Here is a 27,965-nt window from a genome sequence, read left to right as displayed (position 1 = left end):
AGGAAGCGGCCTGCTGGAGGACGGCCATCTCTGCCTTCTCCCTGCAGGCCTGGACTTGGGGCTTTGCCCCTCGTTTGGCGCGCAGTGCTGCTCGTGAAGCACAGCACAGCACGGCTCCTCCTGCCTGCGCGGCGCCCTGCAATCGCTTTGGGTGCGGCCACGAGGTCAGGACCAAGCGGCTCTCCGCCCGCCCTGTAGGGGTCGCTGCAGCGCCCGCTCGCGCAGGGCGGAAGGGGCGGCGCTGCGCATGCGCAGCGCTAGGGGCGGGAAGCGGCGGGCGCTGTGCTGCGATCCGATGCAACGGTGTCGGACGCTGCCCGGCGCTGTCGGAGCGCTGTGCCGGGCTCTGCCGCCCCGCGCCCGGCTCGCTCCCGACGTCCTGCGCCGCGCCAGGTTCGACCGGCCGCAGGCGGTGAGCCCGGGGCGCGACCCTCCCTCCCTTCCTCCCTTCGCAGCCCGTATGGCGCTGCGCTTTACGAGGGCTGGCTGAATTCTAGCGGCGTCTCTGAGTGGGGCTGAGCTGTGCCGCACGTGGCCGTGTGCCAGCAGCCGTTCCTCGTGTTCTTTTGCAGACGCTGGATTTCTGGAGGCTGCTCTGTGTTCTCTTGAAACAAATCCACGGAGGCAAGTGGACCGAGTCGGATGCCATAGGTAACAGCAGCCTGGCAGATCACCGTTTCCATCTGTTCACTGGGGCCGATTTTGTGACACTTTTCTTCCCGGCTGCTTGTTAGCACGCCATGTGTAACTGCTGCTTTACACCATTGCCTTACTGTTGTATCATGGCTGTGCTCTGGTTTGCCTCCATTATCCAGGAAATGGGGTGTTCTTGCATCTCACAGGGTCTCCTGTTTCCCTTGGACGTTTCCCTGCATCTAGAACTGCAGTGGTCATATGCCATATTCTCACTGTGACAAAGCACTGCTGGTTTCTTAAATAACACCATTCCTGACTTCAGGCTTCTGTCTGTTCGAAGATACCTCTCCAGAGCCCTTTTGCTCTTCGAGGACGGGTTCATCTGTGTTCATCTGTTCATCTGTGATGGACATGCTTTCCCAAACACACCGATACTATTTAGAATCAGCCCTCAAAAGCTAAAAAAAAAAAACCAAAAAAAACCAACAGTGCAAATCTTAATCCTAAACTGGAACTCTGGTGGCTCCAGGGATAGTGAAAAAAAAGCTAAGCATTGTGGCTGATTTCTCATGAGGAATGTGAAGCCAAGTCAGTGCAGTTCAGCTGTTAGCTCAGCAGGAAATCAGCATGGTTCTGTTACTCACAGGACTGCTATTTTTCGTTTGTCTGGTGTGCCTTTTCTGCTCATCTGCAGTTTGCTGCGTGTGACTGTGTGGTAAGTCAGTTTACTGGCTGTCCACCACAGTTTTGTGAGGCTGCAATCTCAATCCTGGCTGCTCCAGTGCTAATTGCTAGTAGTGTTTGGAGGCAGGATTTCCATATGCACATGGCAGGTTGCTGACTTTAAAGAGAGCAAACCCTATCAGTGCTGGTTGAGTATCAGGGGAGAGTGCATGGTTCTGCACAGAACTGCTGAACTGTTTTGGAAGAAACTTGTTTAGTCGCAACTCGCTGATTAAGCCTGAAATTCAGGTTGTGTAGCTGTACTGCTGTTCAAAATATGCTAACTACCTTTGCTTGGCTGAGGGAATGAGTTGCCTGGTGTAGATAGGAACAATATTTTACTTCTTTTTTCTCTGTCCTTGCTCCAGAGCAATTGTGGTTTTTCACAATTTATTGCATGGAAATGAAATGGAAGACTTGAGCTCAAGGACTAAATAACTTTCTCAGGAACATGTAGAAAAGTGAGAAACTGAGACCGATTCCTCCAATTCAAGCATAGCATTTGGTTTGGGCTTCCCTTTCTTTGCTGGTTTTGTGCAACCTATTAATTATCTTGTCTAAAAGCTAGGAGGGGACACTTGCTGTATCTCAGAGGAAGGCTGTGAAGCATCATTCTCTGTGAGTGTTGCTGTGTTTGTAGGCATAGGAACAGCCTTCTGGGAAAGAAAAGCAATACTCGTGGACTTGTGCTTTTTATTTTTTTGTGAGCTAAAAGTTCTTCCAATGGAAAAGCTCTGAACGAAACGAGGATAGAATGCTCTTCTTGATTTTACAGGACACAGTTTTATATAAAAGTTGTTCCTTTAATTTGGGAAATCCTTTCGTTCAAGTTGCTTTCGAAGCTGCGCTCCCAGCGCATGTTTCTGTTTCAATTAATGGTTTTTATTAGGTTTGGAGCTCATTATGTAAGTGAATTTTAGGGAAGATTAACATTTGCTTTGAACAGAATAGCTGCTGGGCATTCTCTTTTTGTGGCTGTAATGTGATGCTGTTTAGAAAAACATTCTGCATTGTGTTTTTAAATGGTTGACGGATTTTAGTGTCCCTGTGGCAGAAAATGAAATATTTGAAAAATATTTTGCATGCAAGAAAATCCACGCAGATGGATGTTTTAAAATGTGAGAGCTCTTGTGTTTTTTCAAAAGCAATGCAGAAACACCACATCTTTCAGTTGGTGGTTATTAAATTCTGCAAATTTTGCTTTCTCCTTCTGGAAGAGTCTTTTCTAGTAAGAAGCATGCATTTAGAAGCAGTTGACACACCACAGCCTCTTAAACATGTCAGGTTTCCCCTCAGAGGAGTACAAGTGGAATTCAGCTGTGCAGTGGCACTGTAACCTCACCGATGAAGTCAGTCAGGGTTCGTGGCTTCGTGCAGTTCTTTTTTCACAGAGGTTGGGAAGTGGTGGACTTGGCTAACAGCCACACCAGGCAGTGGTGCAGTGTGCGTTTTGATAGTTGGAAGAGATGGTTCTTTTGCAGAGCTGCAACTCATTTTTTCTTGTACGAGGAAGAGGTCTGGGGCTGCAGTGTAGCTCTTTGTTTGACAAATGAAGCAGAAAATGATGTTCTGCAGCAGCAGTTGTTTCCCACAGTGCCACCACCTCTGCAGGTGTTTCTTGCCTGAATGTGTGCAGTAATGTATCTCTGTCTGCTCTTGTATTTGATTTAGTCCCTTTCTGCCTCAGTCTGTGGGACTAATGCCTAACCCTTATTTGAGTACCTTCTTGTAATTCACCGAAAATAGCCTGTGGGATTTGTAAAGTGGAAGAGCACAGCTTGAGCACAGTTTTAAGAACCCTGAGGCTCATCCACAGTTTGGCTGTACGTGCTGAACTTGCTTTTATAAATAATGTGCATGCGGAAAGGAATTAATTGGAAAGACTGTGTGGGTCTTTCTATATAGATTACCTAATCCTAATAAAATGCCAGAAGAAAATGTTGGCAAAGGGGGGATATTTGAGTGACTGGCATTATCTGCTATCTGCGTGGTATTTTTGCCTTCTCTCTTGGCTGCACATTTTGGAAGAATCCATCTTGTTGTGTGGTACTTATATAGTTTTGAGTGCCATTAATCTGAGGATCATATCCTTACAAGGCAGAGCATTGCAGAGATGAGGAAAACTAAGTGGCTTCTGTAATGTCCTTCAGCCCTCCTGGAAGGGCTGTGTGAGCCCCTGCCCCTGATCCACACCTTGGCTGCATGCCCACAGCTGCTTCCTGATGCCCACACCAGGTACCTCCTTGTTAGGAGGGCAGTGTGTTGCAGAGAGACAGCTGAAATGGGGAGGTGAAGGGTCAGAGCAACTCCCACAGTCAGGTGGTGAATTGCTTTGGTGCATCTGGTCCTGAATGAGGAGGGAAATGACAAAAAAAAAGGGGGAAAAAACGAACAAACAATACCCCCTAGCTTGTTCTCTATTCCTTCTCTTTGTTAGGTGATTTCTTGGGGAGCTCCTTGAACTGCAGATGGCAGCACATAATGCTTCTTTGCTTCGAGAGGGAAGGAGAGTAAGTACTGATGATCCTCCTTCCCCATGGAGTACTTCTACCTTTTATCTGTTATGGCAGTTTGCTTCTTGGCAATGACAGATGTGCAAAGAAAAGGAAAGGGAAGCTAGAAAACCTGGCTAATATGAGAATGTTCAAGGGTGATCAAAACAAAATTCCTAAGAACTGAGTGCTCCCTGTGATATATCCATGGCTAGATTTTTAAGCATCTGCAGAAATAGTATACAGAGTCATGTTGGTGTCTGGGTTTGTCTGTGGTGCAGAAGCAAGCTAGGTTTAAAACCAGTTGTCTGAATTGTGGTCAGTGTTTCTGTCAGGAATTCATTTATAGCTTTCATGTGGTCGGTCATATATTCCTGCTCCTAGATGTACAGTGACGTGCATGGCATTTCCAGCTCTGCATTTGCACCGAGGAGCACTCTGGAAATAGGCATCTCCTTAGGGATCCACACTGTCTGGTCTCTTAAAGCTGTTCAAACACAGAACACAAAGGGCTTGATGGCTCTTAGTGCCTATCAGTTCCTCCCAGCCTCAGCACAGCTGCAGCAGTGCACTGCCCCTATATTGTTACTGGCACAGGACACTTTGGGTTATAGCTCCTCATTCTGTCTTGGCTTTGTACTATTTCATCAGGTAAGAGCCCCTTAATGTTTCTCAAATCAAGTTAAATCAACCACTTTTCACTGTGAGATTCCCTCATAATTAACAAATTCCTTTTGAGAGCAATGCTTTTTTCCCCTTTGTTTTTGTTTTGAAGTTGGTCATGCTGTGCTTTTTGAGCTTCAGCAGTCAGTGCCAGACAAAGACAGATTACAGTGTGTGTGACTGTTGAGGGATGGTTCCAGCACAAGTGGCCAAGGAGCAGGAAAACCAGTGTGTAATGTGATGAATGAGTATGCTAATTAAGGACAGCAGTGACAATCCCTGATTGTGTGAGGGCTGTACCTTTTGTTGGGATGTGTGCATGTACCTTTTTCTTTTTTTTTTTTTTTTTTTGAAGCTTTACAGAATAGGTGAAGAGCTTTCTTCCTACTTTTGGAAGGATGCCTCAACTGTATCAAACTGAAGGTTCCTCTGGCTCCAGCCAATAGTGACAGCTGTTGAAAATGGATGGCCAGGATTATGGACAAAGCCAGGGACACTTCCAGGAGGTTATTCTTTCAGCTTCCAGAAATTTTATTTGCCCACATTATCATTTCTTAAAATGCTGTTCTGTACTTGTGGTCTTGTTCTTTCTCTTAGTTTTTCTCAAGTCTTCCGCAGCCCTTCTGGGACTGAAGAAATGGAGGAACACTGTGAGTTTGAGCAGTGGGGTCATGGTGGATAGTCAGCAGTATTATGTCCCTCACTGTATTCTGTCAGATTTTCTTTCTAGATTGCTTGCATTCAGTTTCCTTTTGTATGCTCAGGGAGGTGAGTAATATTGTCAGAAAAATTGTATAAGCCAAGATAGTGTGTAGTGGTCAGCCCTGAGCATGCTACCATGTCAGTAGAGTTTGAATTGTTCTTTTCCCTTGTGTGCATCACATCTGCTACTCTAATGCTTGGACTCACTAAGTTCTGCAGTTTTTCATAATCTACTTTCTGTCATTATCACATTGCCTCTGTGTCATTTTGAGTTAGTTGAACAGCAGAGGTTAAGCTCGTAGCCCTCTTGTGAAACCACTGTGTATTCTTGTCCTCTGATTCTTAACTGCTAGTCACTTGTTGCTGATGCAAGCCCATCTACTGGCTTTTTCTTCTGCTGGTTGAATGCCTTTGGGAAAGCTAAATCTGCATCAGCTGAAAGGTCCTTAACTACTCTCTGATTGTTGCCTTCATAGAACTCTGGTAGTGTATTCAGCAGGACATCTTCATGCAGCTACTGTTGCTTCTTCCCCAGCATATATTGGTTATCATCATGGCCCTTAATTGTGTTCTTTATTACAGTTTTGACTACTCAGTACAGAGCTGAGGCTTGCTGGTCAGAACCTGTTTTTATAATAATTTTATCTTCCTTTCCTCAGTATTTCACAGTTCTGTAGTGCCTGTCTTGTAGCTGTCAGGAAAAATTTGCTGGTGTGAAGGAATATGAATTGGAGCATTTCTGAGAGTTAAATAGTCCATGCTGCACACATTGCTGCTCACCAGGTTGCATTATCTCTGCCTGCCCACTGCTGCTTAGAGATTTGAGACTCCTATCTCCAAATTCCTGTTTCATTCAGGAGTCAAGTGACTCAGAGTATTTACTAATTCATAGCGCGCTTGGTGGCTCATAAAAAATGGATGGGTGAGTTGGAGTCTTGGTGTAGTGGGGATGGCTATTTATCTGTTTTGCTTTTGTTAATCTCCAAGAGGACACTGCTGGCCTACTACATTCTCAACTTTGAATTTCCTCTTTTCCTTTAGCAGTAGTTCCCGTAGGTCCAAACAGGGAAGCATAAAGAAGTTTTTCCCGTTACCTTCCTCCTTTTTAATTTGCTGATTAAAGTGCTCCAGTCTCTGCTGCCCTCTATTAGCCTTAGGCTTGATTAAAAATCTTGCTCTCAGAGACAGCAGCAGTTTCTGGAACCAAACGGGTGAACGCACTGAGTAGCACAGTGTGTTATTCTCAGTTGTTTTCTTCTTTTCAGATATCCAAATTAGGTTTGTCAAATCGGCGTTGTGGTACCATGGCTATGGCAGGCCAGAACTTTATCAGCTCCCCTCGGATGGCTCAGCAGGAAGTCGAGAGCTGCTGCTGGCATTTTCCTGGCTGCTGCACAGGGTGAACCTCTTGGAACGGCTTTTGGCTCGGAACAGAGTGAAAACAGGGGATGAAACCTCTGTGTGCACGGTGAGCATGCTCGTGTCCTTCCGCCTCATCCATCCGTGCTATCTCTAGTGTACTGCACACTGGGGGGTATCTTGGGAACTTGACAAGTAAATACCCGGTCTTAAAAGAAAAATACTGGAGCCTATTTACTTTCCCTTCCCTAAACTTTGTGCAGGTGATTTGAGTTCCCTCTTTTTCTCAAACTCTGTTCCCTACATGAGTGCTGTGATTTTGGTTTCTTGCAGTATAGATGAGATCAGTGTGGAGGAATGGAGGTAAGTGAATGTTGTTGGTCTCTGTTGCCAGACAGTAGGCAAACAGGTTATTTCTGAAGTCTGGGGCTGTTGGCATTGGGTGGAACAAGTAATCCTAAGGCAAACAGTATTAAAAAGCATCAAGATCTCAAATGGCAGCTGCTATTGTTGGGGTAACTAATGGCCTTTTAGCTTCCTTAAGAGGTTGATGAGGTATGCTTGTGTTTCCATAAATAAAAAGATATTAGCACATAGAAAGCCTGCTCTGAAGTAGGCTCAGGATAACTGTGTCTCTATTTTGGCTACAATGAACATGATCAGGGAGGAGAAAAAAAAAAAAAAGAGAAAAAAAAAAAAAGGCAAAAAACCCAAGCCCACAGCCTCATAGAAGTAGTATTATCAAATTTTATAATTTTACACCTGTTCGTTGTGTTTAAGAGCATGTATTACTATATAGACATTTGCTTTGGTATATAAACTGAGAAGCCGAGAGGCAAATGTGGTGCATTTTTCCATGTTTTTACTGTCTCTGCTCTTGACATAGTTGAACGCAGACTGAGTTTATGCTGATCCCCTCAGTGTGTTAACGTGGTTGAGGTCCCTCTAGATGGATGTAAATTTGTTCTAAGTCATCTTCATCTATTAGATGTTAATTGCTGGTAAGTCTGTTTCTGAATGATAAGCTCACAGAACTGTCTCATTCCTTGGCAAAGGACAGTGTAGGTGATGAGTCCCACCTGCTTGTGGCTGGTAATGTTTAAGACCTTGTGTTCTACATGCTGATGTAGATGTGCTCCCCTAGGCTGCGGACTGCATCTTTTCAGTGTTAGTCAGGGGCAGTTCAGTTACAGCTGTTAGTGGGGCTGGCCAGCCTGCCAGGAACAGAACCTCTGCTCCCGAGTGGAGGATTTACCACCTGAATTCCATCCAGCACTTGCTCCTGTTGAGAACCTGCAGATCTATCTGTTTGCTTTCTTTCTACCCAAAGTCCTACTTCACAAGGGAATTTAGAAGGTGAGAATCAAGCTGGAGCCCAAGCCTTGAGACCCAATCTACATCAGGAAATCTATTAGTAAGGCAACAGTCTTTGTGTTTCCCTGCTGTGGCGATAAACTTGTGACTAATGGCAGAGAGTTGAGGAAGTTACACTGTAAGTGCAGTATCCGCAAAAGGAATTCAATGGAAAGCAATTAAAAGGGAAGAGTTGCCTTTATATCATCATTGTGAGAAAACAGACTGCACTTGTACACTGCCATTGGTTGCTTCACAAAAAAGGGAGCGGTGGTGCACTCTGGTGATCAAAAGGCACCTCCAGACCATAGGAGAAAGAGACACTCGTGGTGAATGTTTTACTTTGAGCATCTTGGTTCTGTTTTGGTTGTGTGGTGGTAGATTTTTTTTTTTTTTTTTTTTTTTTTTAGCACATGATTTGTCACAAAAGAGTGATGACTGTAGTGTAGTAGCGGTGTGAATTCAGGAGGTAGGAAAATGCCATATTATTTTCTCTGAAGGACTTATTTTTGCCTTTTCCAACATGAGATGAAAGAACTGTGGTGATACAACGTTGTATGTCCACACAGAGATACATGAACCATTTTGTTTACTGTTGTGCCTTTCATGTCAATTCTAATCTGCTCACCTGTGTTTCTCAAAAAGAATGCAATACGTGTTTCATATACATAACTGTCCTAAACCAGTGTTTGCAAAGGCTCACAAACCCAGCGAGGTTCTTAATAAGCCAGATAAAGAGTTATATGTGTGTGTATATATATATATATATATATATATATTTATATCTGGGAGTTGGAATTAGTGTATGTATGTAAAGATTGCACGCTTTAATGACAACATTTCTTGTTCGGTGTTCATCTAGTAAGTTTTCGTCATGAAACTTATGAGTTATAAAACAAATAAATGCAGTTGGTCTTAAGAAAGAAATGTTAGGTTGTAATTGTGGTCCTCTTTGTGGTTCTGTACCACAAAGAAGTAGAAGAATTTCCAGGGAGAGATCTTATCATGGAACTGATCAGCGAGGCGTTACAAAACCAATACATCTGAGCAGTAAGACCCAAGCAAGTTAGGACTTAAAAGTGCACAGTTAAAGAAATAAGAATGGGTGTGAAGGAAATGGTAGGTGGTTCAACTCCTTGTACACCACTCACTGGACCCTGTTGTTTGCATAAAAGTGTGATAATTATTGTAGTGTTATTTTATGGAGTATCTTCATGAGTATCTTCTCATCAATCAGAATGTTTTAGTTCCTAAAATTATAGTGAACAACAAGAGGTGAGATTGAAAGTTTGTTACCAGGCATCTTGTGGGTTAAAGTACAGCCTAAACAATTGAAGTGCTGGCACTTTGACTCTGTGCATGGTAAATAACAGGCTTTTTTCTGATACTTAAGCTGAAGTGTTGGAAGATACATAACAGATGGTACAGACATTTCTAAGCATGTCAGAGATGTAGTCTCTGCAGTTGTAATTCTCTCTTATTTGAATAAATGGAAGAAAAAGGCAGGGCTACTTGAGAAAACATACTTAGAGAAAGATCATAAAAGAGCATTTCTTTCTCTTTCTTCTTCATTTAAAGCAAGTAAAGTTCACAGCTGAGAAAGAGCCTGAAAAACGTTCCGTCACACAGAGCCTTTTTTAAACATACTATAAACAATTGAAAATATTTTCTTGAAAATGTTGCAAAACAACAATCCATGAAATACTGTTTGGTTCCGTGCACTGCTGAGATCTCTGCCAAAACCAGCAAAGCATGAAAGCCAGCGCTTACTAACAGAGCACATCTTTTGATCTATTAGAATAAATGTGAAGAAAGCCCCCCACCTCTGTGTCTTCATCTAAAAAAATGGCACCTGAAGAGCTGCAGCATAGCAGTGGCTCAAAGAGATGCGTGTGTGGTTTGCTGTTAAAATGCTGTTGGAGATCCACAAACGTGGACTGTTGTGTGAAGGGTCTGTTGTATGAAGAGGAGAGAATGCAGCTAATCCCTAAATTAAGCGTGCAGAGATGTTCTGACCATTCTTTCAGGCTGTATTTGAAACAAAGCCTACCAGCAATGAAATTGCTGATAGTGTGCCAAATACCCAACAAATCAAGGGCCAATTAAATTAATTCATTTCATTCCAGATTACCACACTATGGCCTTTTCTTCTCCACTGTTCCTTAGCAACATGCTTTTTTTCTCTCCTGCAAATTGAACACTTCCATCTGAAGGATTTCAGCCAGTTATTTATAGAGGGACAAGGGTATGCTTGACACATGATGGACGTGGAGCTCCACTGCTGCAAGGAATTCAGAGCCTTAAGATCCTGAGCTAGGAAAAAGCATTCAACAAGCCTAATTTTACACACGCTTACATCTTCTGAGTCAAAGGTTAAGTGATATTTGAAAGTATTAGCTACATGGTGGTAAAAGTATGATGAAAGGCTTGGGGTAGTAGGAGGTAGTGCTTAATGTATCTAATGTAATTAAAAAATAAAAATAATCTTGGAGTAGTTGTTGGCAAGGACGGATATGTTGGCACCTTGGGTGATCGTATGGGCTGACTGCTTGGATGTGTTAGGAGAATCCTTCAGGGCACCTTGTCTTATGTGGCCTCCAGTGCATTTCCATTGCAAGGCTGGTGCTGCAGGCTGTTGTGCCAGGGTCTGGGATGCTTGCTGTGGGCTGCAGCAACCTGCAGTCCTGGGGGAGCTGCTGCCCTCTGCAGACTTCAGTCCATGCCTCTCCTCCAAGTTATGAATCTTAGAGAAGGGGTGGAGGAAACAGTGAGGAGAGCTGCCTGAAGCCCTCATTGCTGTACAGGAGAGGCAGGAAGAGCAGGTAGTGTATGCTGGGCTCTGGCCTGTGGCTGCTGTAGTTGAAGTTCATTCTGTGAATTGATAGTCCTGCTTTGTCAGCATGTTGGTGACAGCAGAGGCGATCAGTGGAAGCTCAAATCTTGCACTAATCAACTCTAGAAAAGGTAAAACAATTAGAGGAAATCACTAATTGTGTTGGTCCTGTAAAGACTGGAGTACAGCCTGAATTGGAGGCTCACATTGATTTACGATGCGTCTGTTTTGGAATTCTAGCCTATTGTTTTTGCTTTAAAGCACTGGATGATTAGTTGTTAGACATTGTCTTGAAAGGCTTTTTACACTCTCTGTGGGTTTCTGTCTCAAATAAGTACTGCAGAGATGTTGAATTTAGCATCTTTTGTTGCTTTGGGTGACTTGAGGAATAATCTTGAGTGCTGTTCATTGATTCCACATGGAAATCTTAGAGTACAAGGGAAAGTTTAAAAACAAAAAACAACCACATCTGAGTGATTCTTCCTTTTGCTTTCTTTCCTATAAAGTTGGTGGATTTTCTGGTCTGTCCCAAGGTGTTTATGAGATCTCACAACCAAACCCAATGTTTCTCCAGCAGCCACCATGTCTCCTTAATTGAGACTCTTGAGTTCTGGAGGTATGGGTTCCTCCATGAAATCAGGGTTCCTGTATCCTTTGGAGCAACTCTGCTAGTTACACTGAGTCTCTGTTGCTTAACTGTTCATGCTTGTAGCCTGCTGACATGTCACTGACAAAAGCTAGTACAACTGTGTGATCTTCACCTAAGAAGGAACAGGAGGAGGAGGATCTTGAGATAAACTTGATGGGAGCATTGGCTGGCCACAGTTAATAGCAAAATAATTATAATAATAATAATAAAATATAGTGTTTATGAACCTTAAAACAGGGTATGGAACCTTAAGAATGTGAGTTCTGTTGCTCTTTTTTTTTTTTTTTTTTCATTGAACCTGTAGACTTGGAGAATTCTCATGTTGTCTTTCCATTTATTTAAAAAGCAGATTATTGTTTGATATAAACTTGCTTTTTTAGCATATCAAGCCTTTTTCCAAATTTGCACAGTGGCTTGTACGGATAATAGCAATGCTCTGTGAGCAAGAATTCCTTCTGTTCCTGGGAAAAATACTGCCTGTACTGGTATTGTTTCAGCAGCTGAAATTAATTTATGTGCCTAGTAATTTAATTATGTGTGAAGGCTGTTGAGTTTTTAGATAGGGGCAGTGATGTTACTTCCCTCATTATCACCAAGATACGGTGTATAAATACTTGTTCTTGGTTCTGCTAATTCCTTCTGTCTGCTTCTTGCCCTCTATGTGAAATTGGACTCCCCTCCCCTTTTGTGAATGCATAGTAATTAACAAACAGAGCTATTATGGCTATTGTAGCTGGAATTTGTGTATGTCTTTCTAGCTTGCCAAAGTGAACTTAGTTTCATTACTTATAGTGTTTATTGGGAGAATGAAACTAAACATGTGTTCTGACTCTTGGGTTTGCAATTTGATTCCCCTTTTGTTTGTCACAGTCTAACTTGGCTCCCTGGCTATTTCCATTATAGCACGAGCCTTCTGCCTGGTTGCTCATCTTGCTGTTGAAATGCCTTTCTCTTACAGAAATCTCATCCAGCACGGCTGTTCTTAAACCATATTGCTGTATCAAAGTGTGAAAGCAGTAGCCAAGCCTGATGCTACTCCCCAGCAGAAAAGCAGGAGGACACCTTTAGCACTAGTGTCAGTAAATATCAGTTTTCTGCTTTTTTCCCTTCTTAATGTATTACAATGTCATGGAGAGTAGGGAATTTTATTAACCTATTGATTCTTACTTGGAATCGTAATTACTTTCCAGATCTGTGCAGCCTGTATCAGCCTGTCGGCTTTCATTTTTTGATTTGCCTCCCCTATTCCCTGTGCTTAACGCTTCTGCTTTATTCGACCTCTTGTCTTACTCAGAACTCTTACCATTTATCTGTTTTGCTACTACCACTGCCATATTACAGTAGCTGCTAATGAAGACTCTTTTTAAGAGCCTGAAACCTAGATAGAGGGCACAGGATCCCTAATGGCTCTCCTGCAGAATTTGTCTCCTCTAATTTTTGCCAGAAAGCACTGGAAGACTTTTAGTTAATATTTATTATTGCTTGACACAGCGAATACACTCTTACGATTTTCTCAGACACTGTGTCAAGTTGAAACACTCTAAAAGCAATGTCTGAAATGATCAAAAAGACTTGTAATTGAGGCTTTTCGCAGTCATCATTTATTGAACTTGTTTCTTTGGGTAATGTCTGGATTTCAAATAAATACAAAATTACTTGTACCTGTGATGTTATGGCTGGTTTTGGATGGGGCTCTACCCTCAGTCACTGAAGTCATTTGAGGTTTCACAATTGGAGCTTCCAATACTGAGTGAATACTGAGTGCAAATATGAAGGCATAGTGGTGCAGATGCACCAAGTGATGAAACCGAGTGATGTTAAAATGTTTCAGTGTCTCTCCTGCCCTCCCTTGGCAAGGAGTGGGCAGTGCCTTTTGATTTAAGTGGGAAAATCCTTCACCCCTAGTGTCCCACTTCTTAAGTGAAAAGGGTTCACTCTCATTGCAGGATCTTTGGAAAGAAATCACTTATTCCTCAGGAGATCCACATGGACGTACAAAGGAGAGCATGGCAGGCCTTCTTGCCTATGGCAGAGCTCTGCCTTACCTCTGGTCCAAGGCAGCTACTGTTTCTTCTTCTCTTGGCCCCTTTCCTCCAGACTCTCTGCTGATGGATCACGTTGCATCTCTTTGTCTCACTGGATACCCCCTGTCAAGCTGCTTTCCCACAGTGGAGCTAAATGGATGTGAGCAAACAGGACTGCAGTTGCAGGCAGAGGAAGTGTAGTGCAAGACATTATCTGTACTGCAATTTGTTCAGCCCAGCAAAATGTGGCATTCTCCAAGTGAAGGTCTGCCTTGTCACGTGTTTGTGTGTTTGACTTCTTTCATCTGGATGCATAATGCAGTCATTTTGGGACTTGATGTGTTACTTATTGAGTGACACCCTCGACCTTGTAGCTCCAAAGATGGGCAGTGCTGCTGTGCTGTGTTAAAGGCATAGCGCTTTTTCTCTCATGCAGAGCTTCTAAGCAAGGCCTTCTGAACAAGGAGGGCTGGAATGTGTGACTCGCTCTGGTGCCTCAGGCTTGTGGCTACTGCCAGGCAGGCTTGTTTGAACAAGGCAGCAAGAAGTAGGAGCTGTGCTCACATTTTGACTTCCCTCAGCATCTTCTTTTTCACTCTTTGCCAATGAGATGCCAGCAGAGCTCTTGGGAGTGCCACAGAGAGGAGCAATTTTTATAGGAGACATTGAAATTTAAAAGCTGAAAGGTCTTGCAGAAACACAGCATTTTACTTCTTTTTTTTTTTTTTTTTTATCTTGCTTCCAAATATGCTATGAACATCGCTTCTACTTTATGAGCACTTTCTTTTTAAATGGAAAACATGCTCTTCTGTGCTAATATCTGGATATTTAGTTGGCATGTTGGTTTCTTACAGCACCAATCTTTCCATGCACAGAGCAGTCTGGATCCTTTTGTGTCTAGGAGGAGAGTTAATTAGCATTGTTGATGGAGCTCTTAATGAAAATAGTGTTGTCCCTTTCATATTCCTCTATTCAAATTGTTCCTTTTCACGTTTTCCCCTCCCACAGATAGATATATGACTGAATTAGGAAAGTGTGTCTGATAGTCTGGTATTTCTAGCTACAGTGCTTAAAAAAAAAAAAAAAACAACCAACCTACCTCTTTAAAGCTGTGTAATTACACTGGTTAACATATGTTATGTCACATACAAACCATTGTCTGAGTTATGAGCAGTTCAGAATGAGCTCTCAGTAGAAGCTTACAGGAGCGCTTTATTGCTGTGATTTATATGACTGTTTTGCCTTTCGCAAGCCCTGCAGTGAGCAATCTAGAGGTGTTCCTTTGGGATATGAGGCTGTGTGTGTACTGTAGTTGAGATCTGAGAGTAAATAGTTTCTATCTAGGCACAGGTTACCTTTAGTGGAAATGAATACCAGGGGGAGCACACGTTAGAGGGTTTAGCTGACTGTTGCTTTCTGCTACACCACTCAAGGGTTGCTACCCGCTGGGAATATGACTTGGTGCATGTATCCCTGTGCTAAGCAAGCTCCAACAAGGCTGTGTCTCTGCGGGAAGAGCAGTGAGCTGTTTTGTGGCTATCCAAATATGGAAGCAGAGATTTGGGCCTTGGGGGATTTGGAAGAAGTATGGGGAAAAGCTGCAGCAGGCTGGGGCTGAACCAGAGCCTGCTCACCGCCCTTCCCTTACCAACAGATGGCAGCTCATAGTTGCAAAAGAGCATCTCCCAGGGAAGCAGCCCTGCTGGAGCCCTGCTTTCACAGCAGTGCAGGCAGTGTGGGCCTGTTCCTTGGGTGCACCAGGCAGAATGAGGCAGTGCATTCAGAGTGGTAACGACATTGGTGCGAGGGTATGTAAGCATTAAAGTATCTGCATGAATTGGGAAGATGTTGAAGTGTGAGCAAGTTGCATGATGTGGGGTTTTCTTCGTTGTATGTTGTAAGGTCTCCCTTGAAACTGTATGGAATTTCCTTTAAAATACTTTTTGGAGTTTAATTTATTTGAGGCATATCTGTAGAGCACGGTCAGCCCCACAGTAGATCAGTAAATTCTCATATCTCAAATGGAGCTTGTAGTGCAAAAATGCTCCCTTCTCACCTTGCTGCTTGTGTTGTTCTTTGAACTACTTATATGGCAAAGTACTTGTCTAATTTATCTTCATCCACTGTGGGTAGAGTTGCTCCTTCATTTCTAGTAAGATGGGATTGCTTTGTATCTCAGACCAAAAAGAAAAGCTTTATTCCTGCCATAAGCTGAAACTTCTTAACCTTTAGTTTCCCTCTGATCAAATCACATATAAGTTGTTTGCTCAGATACAAGGAATGTGAAATAACGTCAATATGTCCATGTGTCTTTTTCTCACCCTCCTTTCTCCCTCCTCTTGTTTGTTTCCTTCAAGTACTTTTATATATCTGATGGCCTCTTTTAGTCCACTGTGCTTTATGTCTCCGACTCACTGGCACTGAGTGCCTTTGCCATGAGAACCATTGGCTCTTTTTGTGTTTGCTGCTTTGTGTTAAATACAAGTGTATTCACATGTTTTGGGAATGATCTGGCATCTTTTTTTTTTTTTTCTTTCATAACAGCTGGACATGAAATAGCCTGGGGAGGAATGCTCAGGGCAAAGCTTGTGGTGCTGGAGACTGAATTCTCATGACTGTATTTAGCTCTGACCAAACCTGAGGTGCATTTATGCTTAATTCTAGCTTCTGCTTAACAGCTGTGCTAATCCCAGGTGCTCTGCTGAGTCTGTGTTGTCCAGTTGGACAGGACTAGCTCTGGTGTCACCGGTTGGAAAAGATTCCAGCACTGCAGTGAGGTATGCATACATCCTAATGTGGCTTTTGTTCTGCAAGCCTGTGGTTCTGGAAGCAGAATCAAAGAGAAACATTAGCTAACTGTTCATAAGCAAAAAGCTTTTCTGATACATGTGACTCTGAAGCTATCCCTTCCAGAGATGGTGTGGAGCAGCCCAAGTGAGAGGAGGCTGTTGGGAGGTCTGGGTGGCTGCTTGGCTGCTCTTGTCATGGCTTTGGTAAATAGCATGCAACTTCTTTGTGTCAGAAGTAAGTGTAGGTGTGTGCCCAAATCACTGCATAGATTAGATAAATTCACAGTTATATTTGAAGCTAAGACCCTAGCTTGAGTTGGTATTTTAGTGATTTTTCTCTCACTGGGAGAGCAGTAAATAGTCTTAGATGGTAGAGATGGCTCAGGAAATTGAGGTCACAGTATAATATGCAAGACCTTGTTTTGTTTTTTTTTTACCTTGTTTACTTTACGACAGGGTAAGTATTTCATAGCAAAAGTAAATTTTTTGTGCAGTTTGTGAAATAAATAATAGAGTTCCTGTTAAAAAATGCATTGACTAGCTTCCTTATTTTAATATTAATAAGGCAGGTCGCTACAATAAAATTAGCTCTGCACGGTGTTTGTCATTTTGCTGCCAAAGCTATTGAGTCTAATGCCATTCCTTCCTGAAATGAATCCCCAGGAGATCAGTGTTTGTGCCATTCTCAAACCTCTAGTTCAGGGGAGCTGGAGTTGAACTGCAGATAATGGAAAATGAGTGTTTCAGTCTGGGAATCCCAGATATGAGAGTAGGACAAAGGCCTTTGACCTTGTGGCTCTCTGGCTGCTTGTTTGCAGCATTTTAGTGCTGTTTACATCTGTGTTTTCTCTGGTGTGCTGCTAACACCCAGCCGCTTGGCTCATGTTTAGGGACAACCTGGTAACCGTATCTATACAGTGTCATAGTTCAGAATCCTTGCCTGATGGTGACAGGGCCACTGAAGCACGTAGGTGCTGTAGCTGGGCCTGCAGTGCCCAAGAACTCAATGCCTTTTGATTTTGGAGCAAAAAGCTTGTGGCATCTGGGGAAAGAGAATGACATTGCACTTGACGCAAAGGGGATAGTCTTTTTCCTTTTCTTTTGTTTTCTCTGAAGACACATCTGTGCCTTTAAAAGGAAAAGCCCTTTATGAACCCTGTGCTGCTGTGATTTATAGCACATATTTATCTGAGCCATGGAGCAAAGGGAAAAAAAAAAACATGTAATCTTGATACATTTTGTTGTGTGACCAGACCAGCACTTTTGTGCTTATAAATAATAGGAACACTCATTGTATTAGAGGCACTGTCAACTGAAGCAATAGGTTAAAGCAAGCATTAGGGGGTTGTTTGATCATTGTTACAGATACACATCTGCTGAAATCTGCATTTAAAGCAAGATTAATTAAGCTCTCTTCATTTTGCATTTTTGCAGTTTGCATTTTTAGTTTAGGATCCAAACTGGAATTATATTCAAGCTTTGCCTGCCAACTGAATTTTTAGAAGATTTTATTGAACACTGATGTCTGTGAAGCAGGGGAGCACATATGTTTAAGTACCGCTGAGGTCTATGGGTACAAATATCTGCTCAACTGTTTTCTTGAAAACAGTCATGTTTCAAGTAGACTTGAAATTTCTACTTTAAAGAAGAGTCTTGAGAATCCAACAGCTGAGAAGCGCTTCCTTAGCTGGACACTGCCAGTTCTGAAGCCCCAGGCTTTTGCAGGTCTGTGCTATTTCTACCTCTTACCACATGATGTAGTCAAAATTTGGATTTATGGATTGTATTCACTGTGTGTACTTTCTGTAGGCTACGTGAAGCTGAGAGCTTTAACCACCCTTTAAGTGGTGTTACTGTCATCAGAGGTAAACCAGCTCATGTCTTCCTCCCATTTGCAGAGTCTTAGCTGAAAGCAGAGAGTCTGTTTGGAAATGGGAAGGGTCTTTGTGCAAGAGACTGGGGAAGGTGAGATTCCTTCCATTCTCCTTGGGGAGGTGATACAGCAGAAATGTCTCACTTTTTGTGATTAGCCAAGGCAAAATTGCATCCAGAAGGTGAAGGTATTGTTACTTTTTTTTTTTTTTGCAATTGCAGAAGGAAAAAGGGACAAACTGGACAAGGCACACTCTTATTCGTCCTTCCAAATTACTCTGGAGAAAAGTCAAAACAAGTCTGTGTGTGACAGTTGCCCCTCAGTCTTGCTCTCACTTTTACAGAGGCTGAAAATGTTCCTGCAGACTCCTGAGTAGTGTTAGCTGCGTGGTTATTTCTTTATCCCCATTCTGCAAGAAGAGAAATGCTAGATGGGTAAAAGAAAATAGCTGGGTAAGCAAAGGCCCGCAGTTTTGTCCCTATATAAGGCATTGGTTTATAAAATTGGGTCACTTAGTACAGCCTGCAGCGCTTTCAGAAAGATACTCGAGGAACTAAATCTGTTTTTTATGTTCTCTGACTTACTAGGACCTAGGCAAAATGTGATTTGTCCATCTGAATAGAGAGTATGCTTAGTGTCTCAGGATCAATCTGTGTCTTCCTGAGCATGGAAAATGAAAGACAGAAGAGAAAGACAGTCCATTTCATCTTAGCTGTGAACCTGGTATTTATTCCAGAGTGCTGAAGTTTGGGGAAATTTTTAGCTATTTGGCCTGTGTTCACTGCTGAGTGATTTGAAAATGTTGGAGTTATTTAAAATATGTTGGTGTTCTCTTCTGCTTTTAGTGTGAAGAGGATCTGTCTTACAGTGAGAAGGATACAACTGAGATGGCACCTGGGCTGGAGAACAGAGTCGATGTTCGATACCTTCAGTGGTTAAATGGGAAGCTGAGGTTCCAGTGGCGGAGTCTGCATGCTCAGCAGCAAGAGCAGTGCAAGCTTTTACATAAGGTAAATGATTCTTCTAACCCACTGTGGCGTTGTTTATTATTTAAAAGCCTTGTCAGCTAGTGCTAAATGTATAAATTATTCTTGTCTGCTAGTTCGGCATTTTCTCTAGTTAAAAGTGAATTACTCTAAATATAAATACCCCCACCTTTCCCCAGTGAGGCAGAACCATGAGAAAGTGAAGTATGCACTGTGTTTGTAAGGTTGTAATTGCTGTATGAAAGTCTCCCTCACAGGTTGGCACATTAGTCACTTCCATAACCAGGTGGGCTGTCACCATTTTCCTCTGAAAATGTCTGGTAGAAGCATGACAGAGCGCTTGGCTCCCAAAGACAAGTAGTGACTCAAGTGTTAGTTCATCACAAATGTGCACTCAAAATTCTGAGCGCAGATGTTGAAAGTCGTAGCAGCAAATTAAAATGCAGTTTCCCTTTCTGCAGTACTAGGGAGCATCTGAACAAAACCCCAAAAACAGTTTTAAATCAGGAAATGTTCATTCTCTACCTGGCTGAGATTCCAATTCTATTCCCATTTGTGTATGGTGGTTTTTTTGCCCATCTCAATGCAGATATCTGAGAAGCACTGTGCCTGCTTAAGATAAATGCATCCTGCATTCCCAAATTTGACAGCAGTGATGACTCTGGAGACAAGCTTTAAAAAAAAAAAAAAAAGGATAATAAAAGTTGTAAAAATAGTTCTGAAAGTTATTCAGTAGCATTTTCCCGATCCACTCTTGCCTTCTTCTCCTTCTGCATGGAGCCACTTGCTATTGTGTGTAGAGGCTTGACAAATAATCTTTTCAAGACTCAGAACAGGTTTGAGAAATTTCTCCTCGAAGAAAGTGTATCAGCAAGTCGTCAGAATCAGAACAAGAGGGTTTTGAATGAAGATACCTTCTTTGCTTTAATCCTGTGTGTGACAGAGCAAGGCTGAAAACTATAATGAGGTTACATTTTGTTCTTTACATGAATTGATTGCCGGGGAAGATGTCTGATTGACAGCCCTGGGGAAAGATCAGGTGCTGCGTGTGCAGCATCTAAAATAACCTTTTGCTTCTCATTGCCCACTGTGAATGTGCTTTTCTGAGCTGCGAAGGAAGATAGCAATTCACCTTAAGTGCAGGTGCAGTCCTTGGCTTTTGCACGGAGATTACAGACAGCCATGCTATTGGGAGAGGTGACTTAATGATGTAGAACTCCAATGAAGTGTTCTCCCCTTGATAAGCTACCTCTATTTGAGGTATGCTGATTTTTACAGTAGGTAAGGCAAATATTCCATAAGTCATCATCAGTGCTCTGATTTATCTGGTACTTGGCAGGAACAAATCATTAGGCACTCTCGATACCTCAGCTTGCAGTTAATGAGAGCAAGGAAGAATTAAGAGCAGGTCAGAGCTGGGGCCTTGAGAACAGAGATCCTCTTGCTGTCCGGGATGAGATGAAGCGAGGTGCTGAATGGGCAACGTGCTGAAGTGTTGACAGGGAAGATGATGACCTCCTATGGGGATTGTATTTTGAAATAAACTTGGACTTTTTTTTCCCCTCTGGCTACTGGAGGAAAAATGTTCATTCACATTAAGACTAATGCAGTCAGAAAACAACTTGAGACAGGCTAATTACTATGCAATTTCCTGGACTGTGGTTTTCAGAGTCTGCAAGACTAAGCAGGAGAGGGAATGTTTCTCTGTTCAATCCAGTTTCCTCATATTGCCATTACTGCCTTCTCAGTCATTGTTGGACTAGGTTGAAAGCAGTAAGCTGTGCTGCTGATAATTCTTACGTTCAGACTATGCTCTGTGGTATATGCAGAGGGCTGCCATCAACTGTCATCACAGATGCATACATCTAAGGATTGACTGGGGCCCAGCTCCTCCATTTGTGATCACACACTGATATTATGTGTGCTCAAATATGTATGTGCGACTGTGGGAGTTCTGTTCAGAGCTATAATAAAGTGCAGTGCTCTGATTTATATTTTAGTTTGAATTAAAAGCAAGAAAATTGAAAGGCAAAAGTGACTGGAAAGGACTTCATTGCAGTGCCACGTTAATGTTAACTTTTATGGCCAGACAAAACACAATGTGTGCAGTTGAACAGCTGCATAAACAACTATTTGTATTTTCTGACTCTTACAGAGAAGTGTTGTCCGTGCTACTGCGTTAACTTAGCTTTAAAACTTGTAAACGAATCTGCTTTGTCTTAGAAGACTGAGCTTACCCATATGACCTGTATGTGAGTTGTTGCTTTCCTCATGGAAACAGCAAACACATTGTGCAGCAGGCTAATGAGTATTATGTTTTTCAGTTATACTGACAGATTTAGAGGACTTTCTCTACAAAATGATAATTATGGTTTCTGCTCACTCTGTTTAATAACTTACCAGGTTATGTATCTCAACTGTGGAACAGCCTTATTTACTCTGATCACGAGCTATAGCTATTGCCAAGTAGTGGTGACTCTTCCACATATTTTGTTCTGTGACTCACATAAGCTCGTAAATACCATATTTTCTATTTGGGACTTTTGAGAAAAATGCATCACACTTGGAAAATGTATTCCTACTTAGGAAATGACTGCTTTGCCATGCTATCTTATAAGCATGGGTATTTCTGCTGGAAACAAGAATCGTACACAGAGGATCCTGCAAGAAGCGACCAAGATGGTGAAGGGCTGGCTAAGATGGGCATGGCCACCAAGAAGAGGCTGAGGGAGCTGGACTTGTTTGGTCTGGTGGAGATGAGTTTGAGGGAGGCAGCATCACACTGCTGCTTTGGGCATAACTGTTTGACAGGTGTGAAGAGGAGGGTTATGTGCTCCCAGTTATACCAAAAGACAAAGGGGGAGAGAGCTTCAGGTTGTAGTCGGGCAGGTTCTGGCAAGTTAGAAAAATCTTCTCTGGGGTGGCAGGCAGCATTGCAGCAGGTCAGCAGAGGGGGTAAATGACCTCCATCCTCAGAGGCTTGCAAAACGCGTACACATGTTGGCAGTAGTCCTTGTTAGAGCAAGGGGCCAGACTGAGGACCTTCAGAGGTCTTTTGTGTTTCTGTGACTTTGTGGAAAAAATAGAATATCGAATTGCTTGGGCGATCAGGGACGTGTACTTTCAGGTTACAAATGATGACTCACGTCGTAATGAAATAGTGCTGTATTGCCTGGAGAAAGTGAAAAGGAGTGGTAGGAGGGAGATGCAAGGTGAAATGGGCAAAAATAAATGACACTTCATTCTCTAAAGTACACAGATGATAGTTGAAATCCTCCTCTGCGTGATTTGGGTTCTGTGGGAGCCCTGTGTACTCTGTCCTGTCTGCAGCCACTTAAGGCTGATGGTACAAAGTTCTGCAGTAAGCACTTTCAAGCAGTGGGGAGTGAAGCCTACCTGGAGGTAGAGCCAGTCTTGGTGGGAGCTGCTTGTTAGGTGCTCTGCCTGCTACTCTGCTTTGCCAGCCCTGCTGCTAGCTAGCTGCTTTTCAGTGCCTCCCTGAGGCACACAAAGCTCCCAGACACCTACGTGCCCCACTGTAGGAAGGAGACTTCCTCAGGGAAATCGTAACCTCTCTGTTGCTGAGGAGTTTTGCAGCCTGAGGCCGTGAGCTGTTGAATAACATTATAATAGCTTTTCAACATGGGCAGGTTTGCCTGCTTTGAAAGTCTAATACAGCAATACTAGCATAATTCCTTCCAAATTCTCAGTGGTACTTATTTACCTGATAGACATTGAAATACATCGAAGCATGAGGGATACATTACCATATTAAGGCACACCTCTTGGTTCCTTCTCTTCTATCCTTCCTCTCAAGTGCCAATGGAATATCTGCCTGCCTGCCTTTTGATCCCTCTTGAATTCATAGGGGAGAGAAGCTGTTTTTTGTTAGGCCTTGAATTGCCACTTGGCCTTAAAAAAAAAAAAGTGAATGAGAAGCCTTGCATCGTTTCAGAAAAACAGTTTAAAATTGGCTTTTTTATTCCTCAGGTCTGTTAAATGCTATTATGCCACAATCAGCATGTAAAAAGAAATAGCAGAGTTTCTGCAAAGCTGATGGATTTCCTGTGGGTATTTTCAGCTGTCTTCTCTCCACTAAAGACTAGGACAGAAATTACAAATGAAATAGGAGAGGGTTAGTCTGAATTCAGAGGTGAATTTTGTTAAGCATCTGACTGTGGACTGTGGGCATATTTTAGTAGGAATAAAATGATATTCAATGGAATTATGGACAATAGAAGAAGACTTTAATATAAATGGTATTATCTGATTGTGGCAAAATGGCAATAATGGTTCTAATGTGCTTGGAAAATTGTAAAAGCAGGAGCTGTGAATGCAAAGCAGGACTGAAGTATCTGCTATGAAAGGAGTGGGTTCTTGTGCCACCTTGAAAATCAGTAATATGAAATAGGTTGTGTTACACAGTGGGTTAGATTGGTGGTATCTGTGCATCCTGTGATTGGGTGAGGGGATGTGGACAAAGTCTTGATGTTCTGAACAGCAGAGGGCAGAGACTGATGCTGGATGATGACTTCATTTTCAGTAATTTATGAGTGAGCTGAACTGTGGTTGTTGGATGTGTCTCTGTCTTGGCATGAGGAATCTGCTGTAAATGACTACATTGGTAGTTTTGAGGTTTTTTTAGTCTTTGAAAAGCTTTGTTTTCCTAATGTGACTCTGCCTTTAGATCCCAACAGATCTCTTGAATGCAAATGCATGTAAGCTGTGATCAAGTCCCCTTCTCATCCTCTTTCAGAGGAATTGACCAGCTTATCTTTTTGCAGGTTGGCTGAACTCAGGGGCATTTAGTAGTTGGTCCTGGATGCTTCCCGAGGTGTGAAGGCTGTGCCTGTACTCTCAGGCAGAGGAGGCTGTGTAAGGTTCAATCAGACCTGCCTCCTCTTTATCTCTTTGGCTCCATACAGCAACAGCTACACATGCCCTCTGCCTCTCACCATTCACCTGTAACTTTTGTCTTGGTACTCTTTCTCCCTTTAGCCTTGCTTCATCTTTAGTAAGAATGTGATTTTTCAATAACAGCTTGTAAAAATATACATACTGGATTGTGCCAGCATCCATCTATTCTAGTCTTGGAGGAACACTTTATTCCTCTGTTGCTACAGCTTTGCAGTATTTGTTTTGAGCTTCAGCGGGTAGCGTGGCTGCAGCATACCTTTGAAGAGGGCTTGAAATTCACCCTGGTGCTGTGGCCCAAAGGTTTTGCTGCTGTGGTTACATGGGAAGGCAGTCGGGAGAGCCATGGTGAGCAGAAAGGAAGGACGTTGTGTGGGGAGGTGCTTTTTTATTTTTAAACTTGCATAGCTTTGCACATGTGACAGATGGTTGTCACTGGGAGTGAGTTTGGGGAAAGGAATGCTAAAATATTCCCAAGTTTCAGAGAAGGGTTGATAATTGCCCGGTGCCTGTCAGCTTTAAAACAGTTGTCAAATACCCAAGTGTATGATAAAGTTCATATTAGAATAAAGGAAAAAAAGCAGGAAACATTCTCTGTCTTCTGGCAGAAATATTAATGAAATATGAGCGATTCTCTGACAAATGTGCACTGCTATCTTGTTTGGCAGCTGCAGTTATTACAGTAACAAAGGGATCAGCTCTGAATAGGACGAATTGCTTTTTATTGTTCCCTTGACTAAGTTGGGAAGCTTCTTCATCAAATAATTGATGATACCATCACCAGTGCAGCTGGGACAAGGTCCCAGTAAGAGAAAGCCAAGAATACATAGCAGCAGTACAGAAACTTGCTGTAACTTGGTAGCGTGTTCTGCTTTAAAGGAAGAAATCAGCAGTCATTCTGAGGGCATCCTTTACTTCTGCTAAGACTTGTACTATCTGTGAAAATGTTTTTTTCTCACACGTTATGTATACGATTACGTACAGAGTAAAGAAAAAGACTGAGATGTGAAAAGAGAGTAAATTGTTCACTTTTACTGCGGTGGCAGCAGAGGCATGTGCTCATGGTAACAGTACTGGATGGCCCATTTTGTGGGTGTGTGGCCATGGGTTCCTGTAGACTCTTCTACAAAAGTCTGTTGTATTGGTTGTTGTAGTTACTTCTGTACTTGCCATTGGCATTGGGCTTGTAACCACTGGTTCACATCGCTGTTGCATCCATGCAAGCTGTTGGATGGCAGCTAAGGGTGTTGTTAATTATCTGGTCCTTACAATTACAAATGTCTTTTACTTTAATCTATTCCAGATCCATTTGTTCACTAGTGGTTCTCATACAGACCAGACCCTTGGACATTTTTCTGTCACAGAAACAGATCTTGTCAGACATCCGGAGAACTACAACCAGGTAATGATTGTTCTGTAATCCTTAGTTGCTCAGGATGCTTTAGACAAACATTGGTCAGCAAAAGCCTGCATTTCTTAAAACGTTTTTAACCATTTCTAGCAGAAATAAAGGCTTATATTGCAGAACTATCTGTCTATATCCTCCTTTATAACTCGTACCCACCAAATATTTTTTTCTCATTTGAAAAAGCATAGGAGATGTATTGCTCTGGGTTTTCTAAAAGCTGGTAGACAGGAAGTGGGGAGAGACCTGACCAAAATTACCAGTGAAGAAAAGGCTTGTAGAATAAATCTGATACAGAACAGCAGGCTGACTTCTGCTGCTTGCTGCCAGTAACCATGCTGGGGGGCACCTGAGCAATGTGTCTGTGTCTGACCTTGCATGAACGGGCTATTGTAATACAAGGAGATCTGATTTCTCTCTCCAGAAGAACCAAAGCAGATCTGATGCTAGGATTCATTTCACTGCCAGAAATTGTCCAAGCAGATTACCTTTTTGGTTGGTAGTGTGGCTTGTTGTCTGACCGATTTTAGAATCTAAGAGTCAGAAAATGGTTTATGTTGGAAGAGACCTTGAGAGATCACCCAGTGCAACCCCACTGTTTAAGCAGGGTCACCTACAGCCAGCTGCCCAGGACCACCTCCAGATGACTTTTGAGTACCTCCAGGGTTGGAGATTCCATGACTCTTTGTGACCTGGCCCTGTGCTCACACAGCAAAATAGTTTTTATTTCTGTGTTCAAACAGAACCTCCTGGGGCAGCATCATTTTTCCTAGTGTACTGTTTACCTGTAAGTATATTTTTTTGCTGTTCTCAAATATTCCATTACCACAGACATTTCAATTTATTCTTTGAAGTAGTACAATTCGCCTGTTTTAATACAATGTAATACATTTGTTTTACATATTAGTTGATAGAAGTTCTTCATGTATGTAACTGAAATCAGATTGAAATTTTAAGCTTGGCTCTCACGAGACCATTATTTTGCAGCTTTCTGCAGTCTGTTCAGATCTGTTTGCTCAAGGAAGAAATTCTTTCTGCTGCTACTTTTAAGAGTAGAAACGGGCATTGTAAATATTGCACAGAAAGAAGTTCTGGAAAGTAAATCTGAAGGTGGGAGATAGTCTCATGTTCAAACCCACTAAAGTAAAGGGCACGTTAATCTTTCATTACTGAGAATTCCTTGGATGAACGGTTTGCGTCCAGCCTCTTGATTAGGTTCAACTGCTTAGAACATTTTCCTGGAAAGCCATTGTGGAGCAGGTGGCTTGAGATTGCTTTCTCTTTTCTGCTTCATGGTCCCTTTCCTAAGGTTTGTCCAGCAGCTCAGAACAGATAGCAGAACAGTCCTCTGAAGCCCATACTTTACAGTCTCTTGAGCCTAGCAAAAGTCCAGGAAGGTCTGGTAAGCTGGTATGAGAAGCTTCTACACTGTGTGAAAGGACTTAGCAACTACTTTTTTGCAAAGCCTTATCCTGAAATCGTCACTAATCTCTTAGACTATAGCATAATGACACTGCTATAAAGCCCATTTGGGTTTGGCAACGCTATTAAATAATCATTCCAGAAATCTTTTTTGCATGCTGTTCGCTTTCCTGGGTCAGAATCATAAATCTGGAAGTGGGAGATGATCCCATTTAAGAGGTTGGTCTCATACCTGGAGTTGCACTCACTATGGCTGCTTCGGGTGCGCTATTCAGTGCAGGCTCAGGGTAAAATGGGAAGAATCTGTGTTTGTTTCAAACAGGGTGCTGCAGTCAAGAAGCAACAAAGCTACTCTCAAAATGTTAGTTCTAATCTGTTAAGGTTTAATTCTACCCTTCCCAGGTTTAAGCAACAACTAAATAAAGTGAGGTATACTCCTTTTAAACAGATGATCACTGAGGGACAGATGCAGAGTAACAGCAGATGCTTTCTTCAAATCAGTTGTGGATGGCCAGGCTCCATTTCCAGCTTCTGTTTCTCTAGCAGCTGTAATCCCAAACAGGTTCCAGCTCCAACGCTGGATTGTTTGAGCTGTCTTCCTGGTTTTTGCCTCTCCTCACCTCTATTTTCCATAAACAGCTTCCAGAACTCAGGTGCTCGGTATATATGATGAGTCCCATATAACAAGGTGGCACGGACTTGAAAAGGCAAGGGTACTGCAAGTGCCAGTGCTCCAGATGGGTATAATACTCAGTATGCAAAGTGATGCTTCTTTGGAAAACATAGTAAAAAGCCTAATTTTCAGATATATTCGTAAGATTAAGTGAATTATGCATATTTAGTAGCTTGGTTTCCAATATTGGTACAGATGGCAGTGCTCTGCCAAATGTTTTTTTTTTTTCCAAAAACTGTGAACTATCTTTTTCTCTTTGAGTAATATGACATTTCTGTTAATGTCACCTCAAATAATATCCTGCTGCGTGGATCAATAAAAAGAGCAAGCATGAGCATTTCTTACTGTGATGCACCCATAGTTGGTGGATGGCACTGTAAATTCCTTCTTGTGTTGGGCATCTTTCAAAGGGTAGAAATGTAAAGCGGATCGAAGTGTCGAAATGAGCCATCACAGAAAGGACATCGGG

The 27,965-nt window shown here is 42.5% G+C and overlaps 1 protein-coding gene across 1 annotated transcript in view; it reads left to right on the top strand.

The window, feature by feature from the left end:
* Positions 1-267: 267 nt before the first annotated feature.
* TEDC1 (tubulin epsilon and delta complex 1) overlaps positions 268-27,965 on the top strand; it is a 64,415-nt gene continuing 36,717 nt past the window's right edge. Inside the window, exons 1-5 of the mRNA XM_052666667.1 lie at positions 268-412; positions 573-651; positions 6,482-6,684; positions 18,942-19,106; positions 25,300-25,398. Coding sequence (XP_052522627.1) covers positions 296-412; positions 573-651; positions 6,482-6,684; positions 18,942-19,106; positions 25,300-25,398 — 663 coding nt within the window. The 5' untranslated portion in view covers positions 268-295. The remainder of the gene's footprint in view (positions 413-572; positions 652-6,481; positions 6,685-18,941; positions 19,107-25,299; positions 25,399-27,965) is intronic.

This window comes from Tympanuchus pallidicinctus, unplaced genomic scaffold (genome assembly GCF_026119805.1).
Source record: "Tympanuchus pallidicinctus isolate F22 unplaced genomic scaffold, pur_lepc_1.0 scaffold7, whole genome shotgun sequence".
NCBI classification, from domain to species: domain Eukaryota; kingdom Metazoa; phylum Chordata; class Aves; order Galliformes; family Phasianidae; genus Tympanuchus; species Tympanuchus pallidicinctus.
The sequence above is the reverse complement of the archived record's forward strand: the minus strand, read 5'-3'. Positions and strand labels throughout refer to the sequence as shown.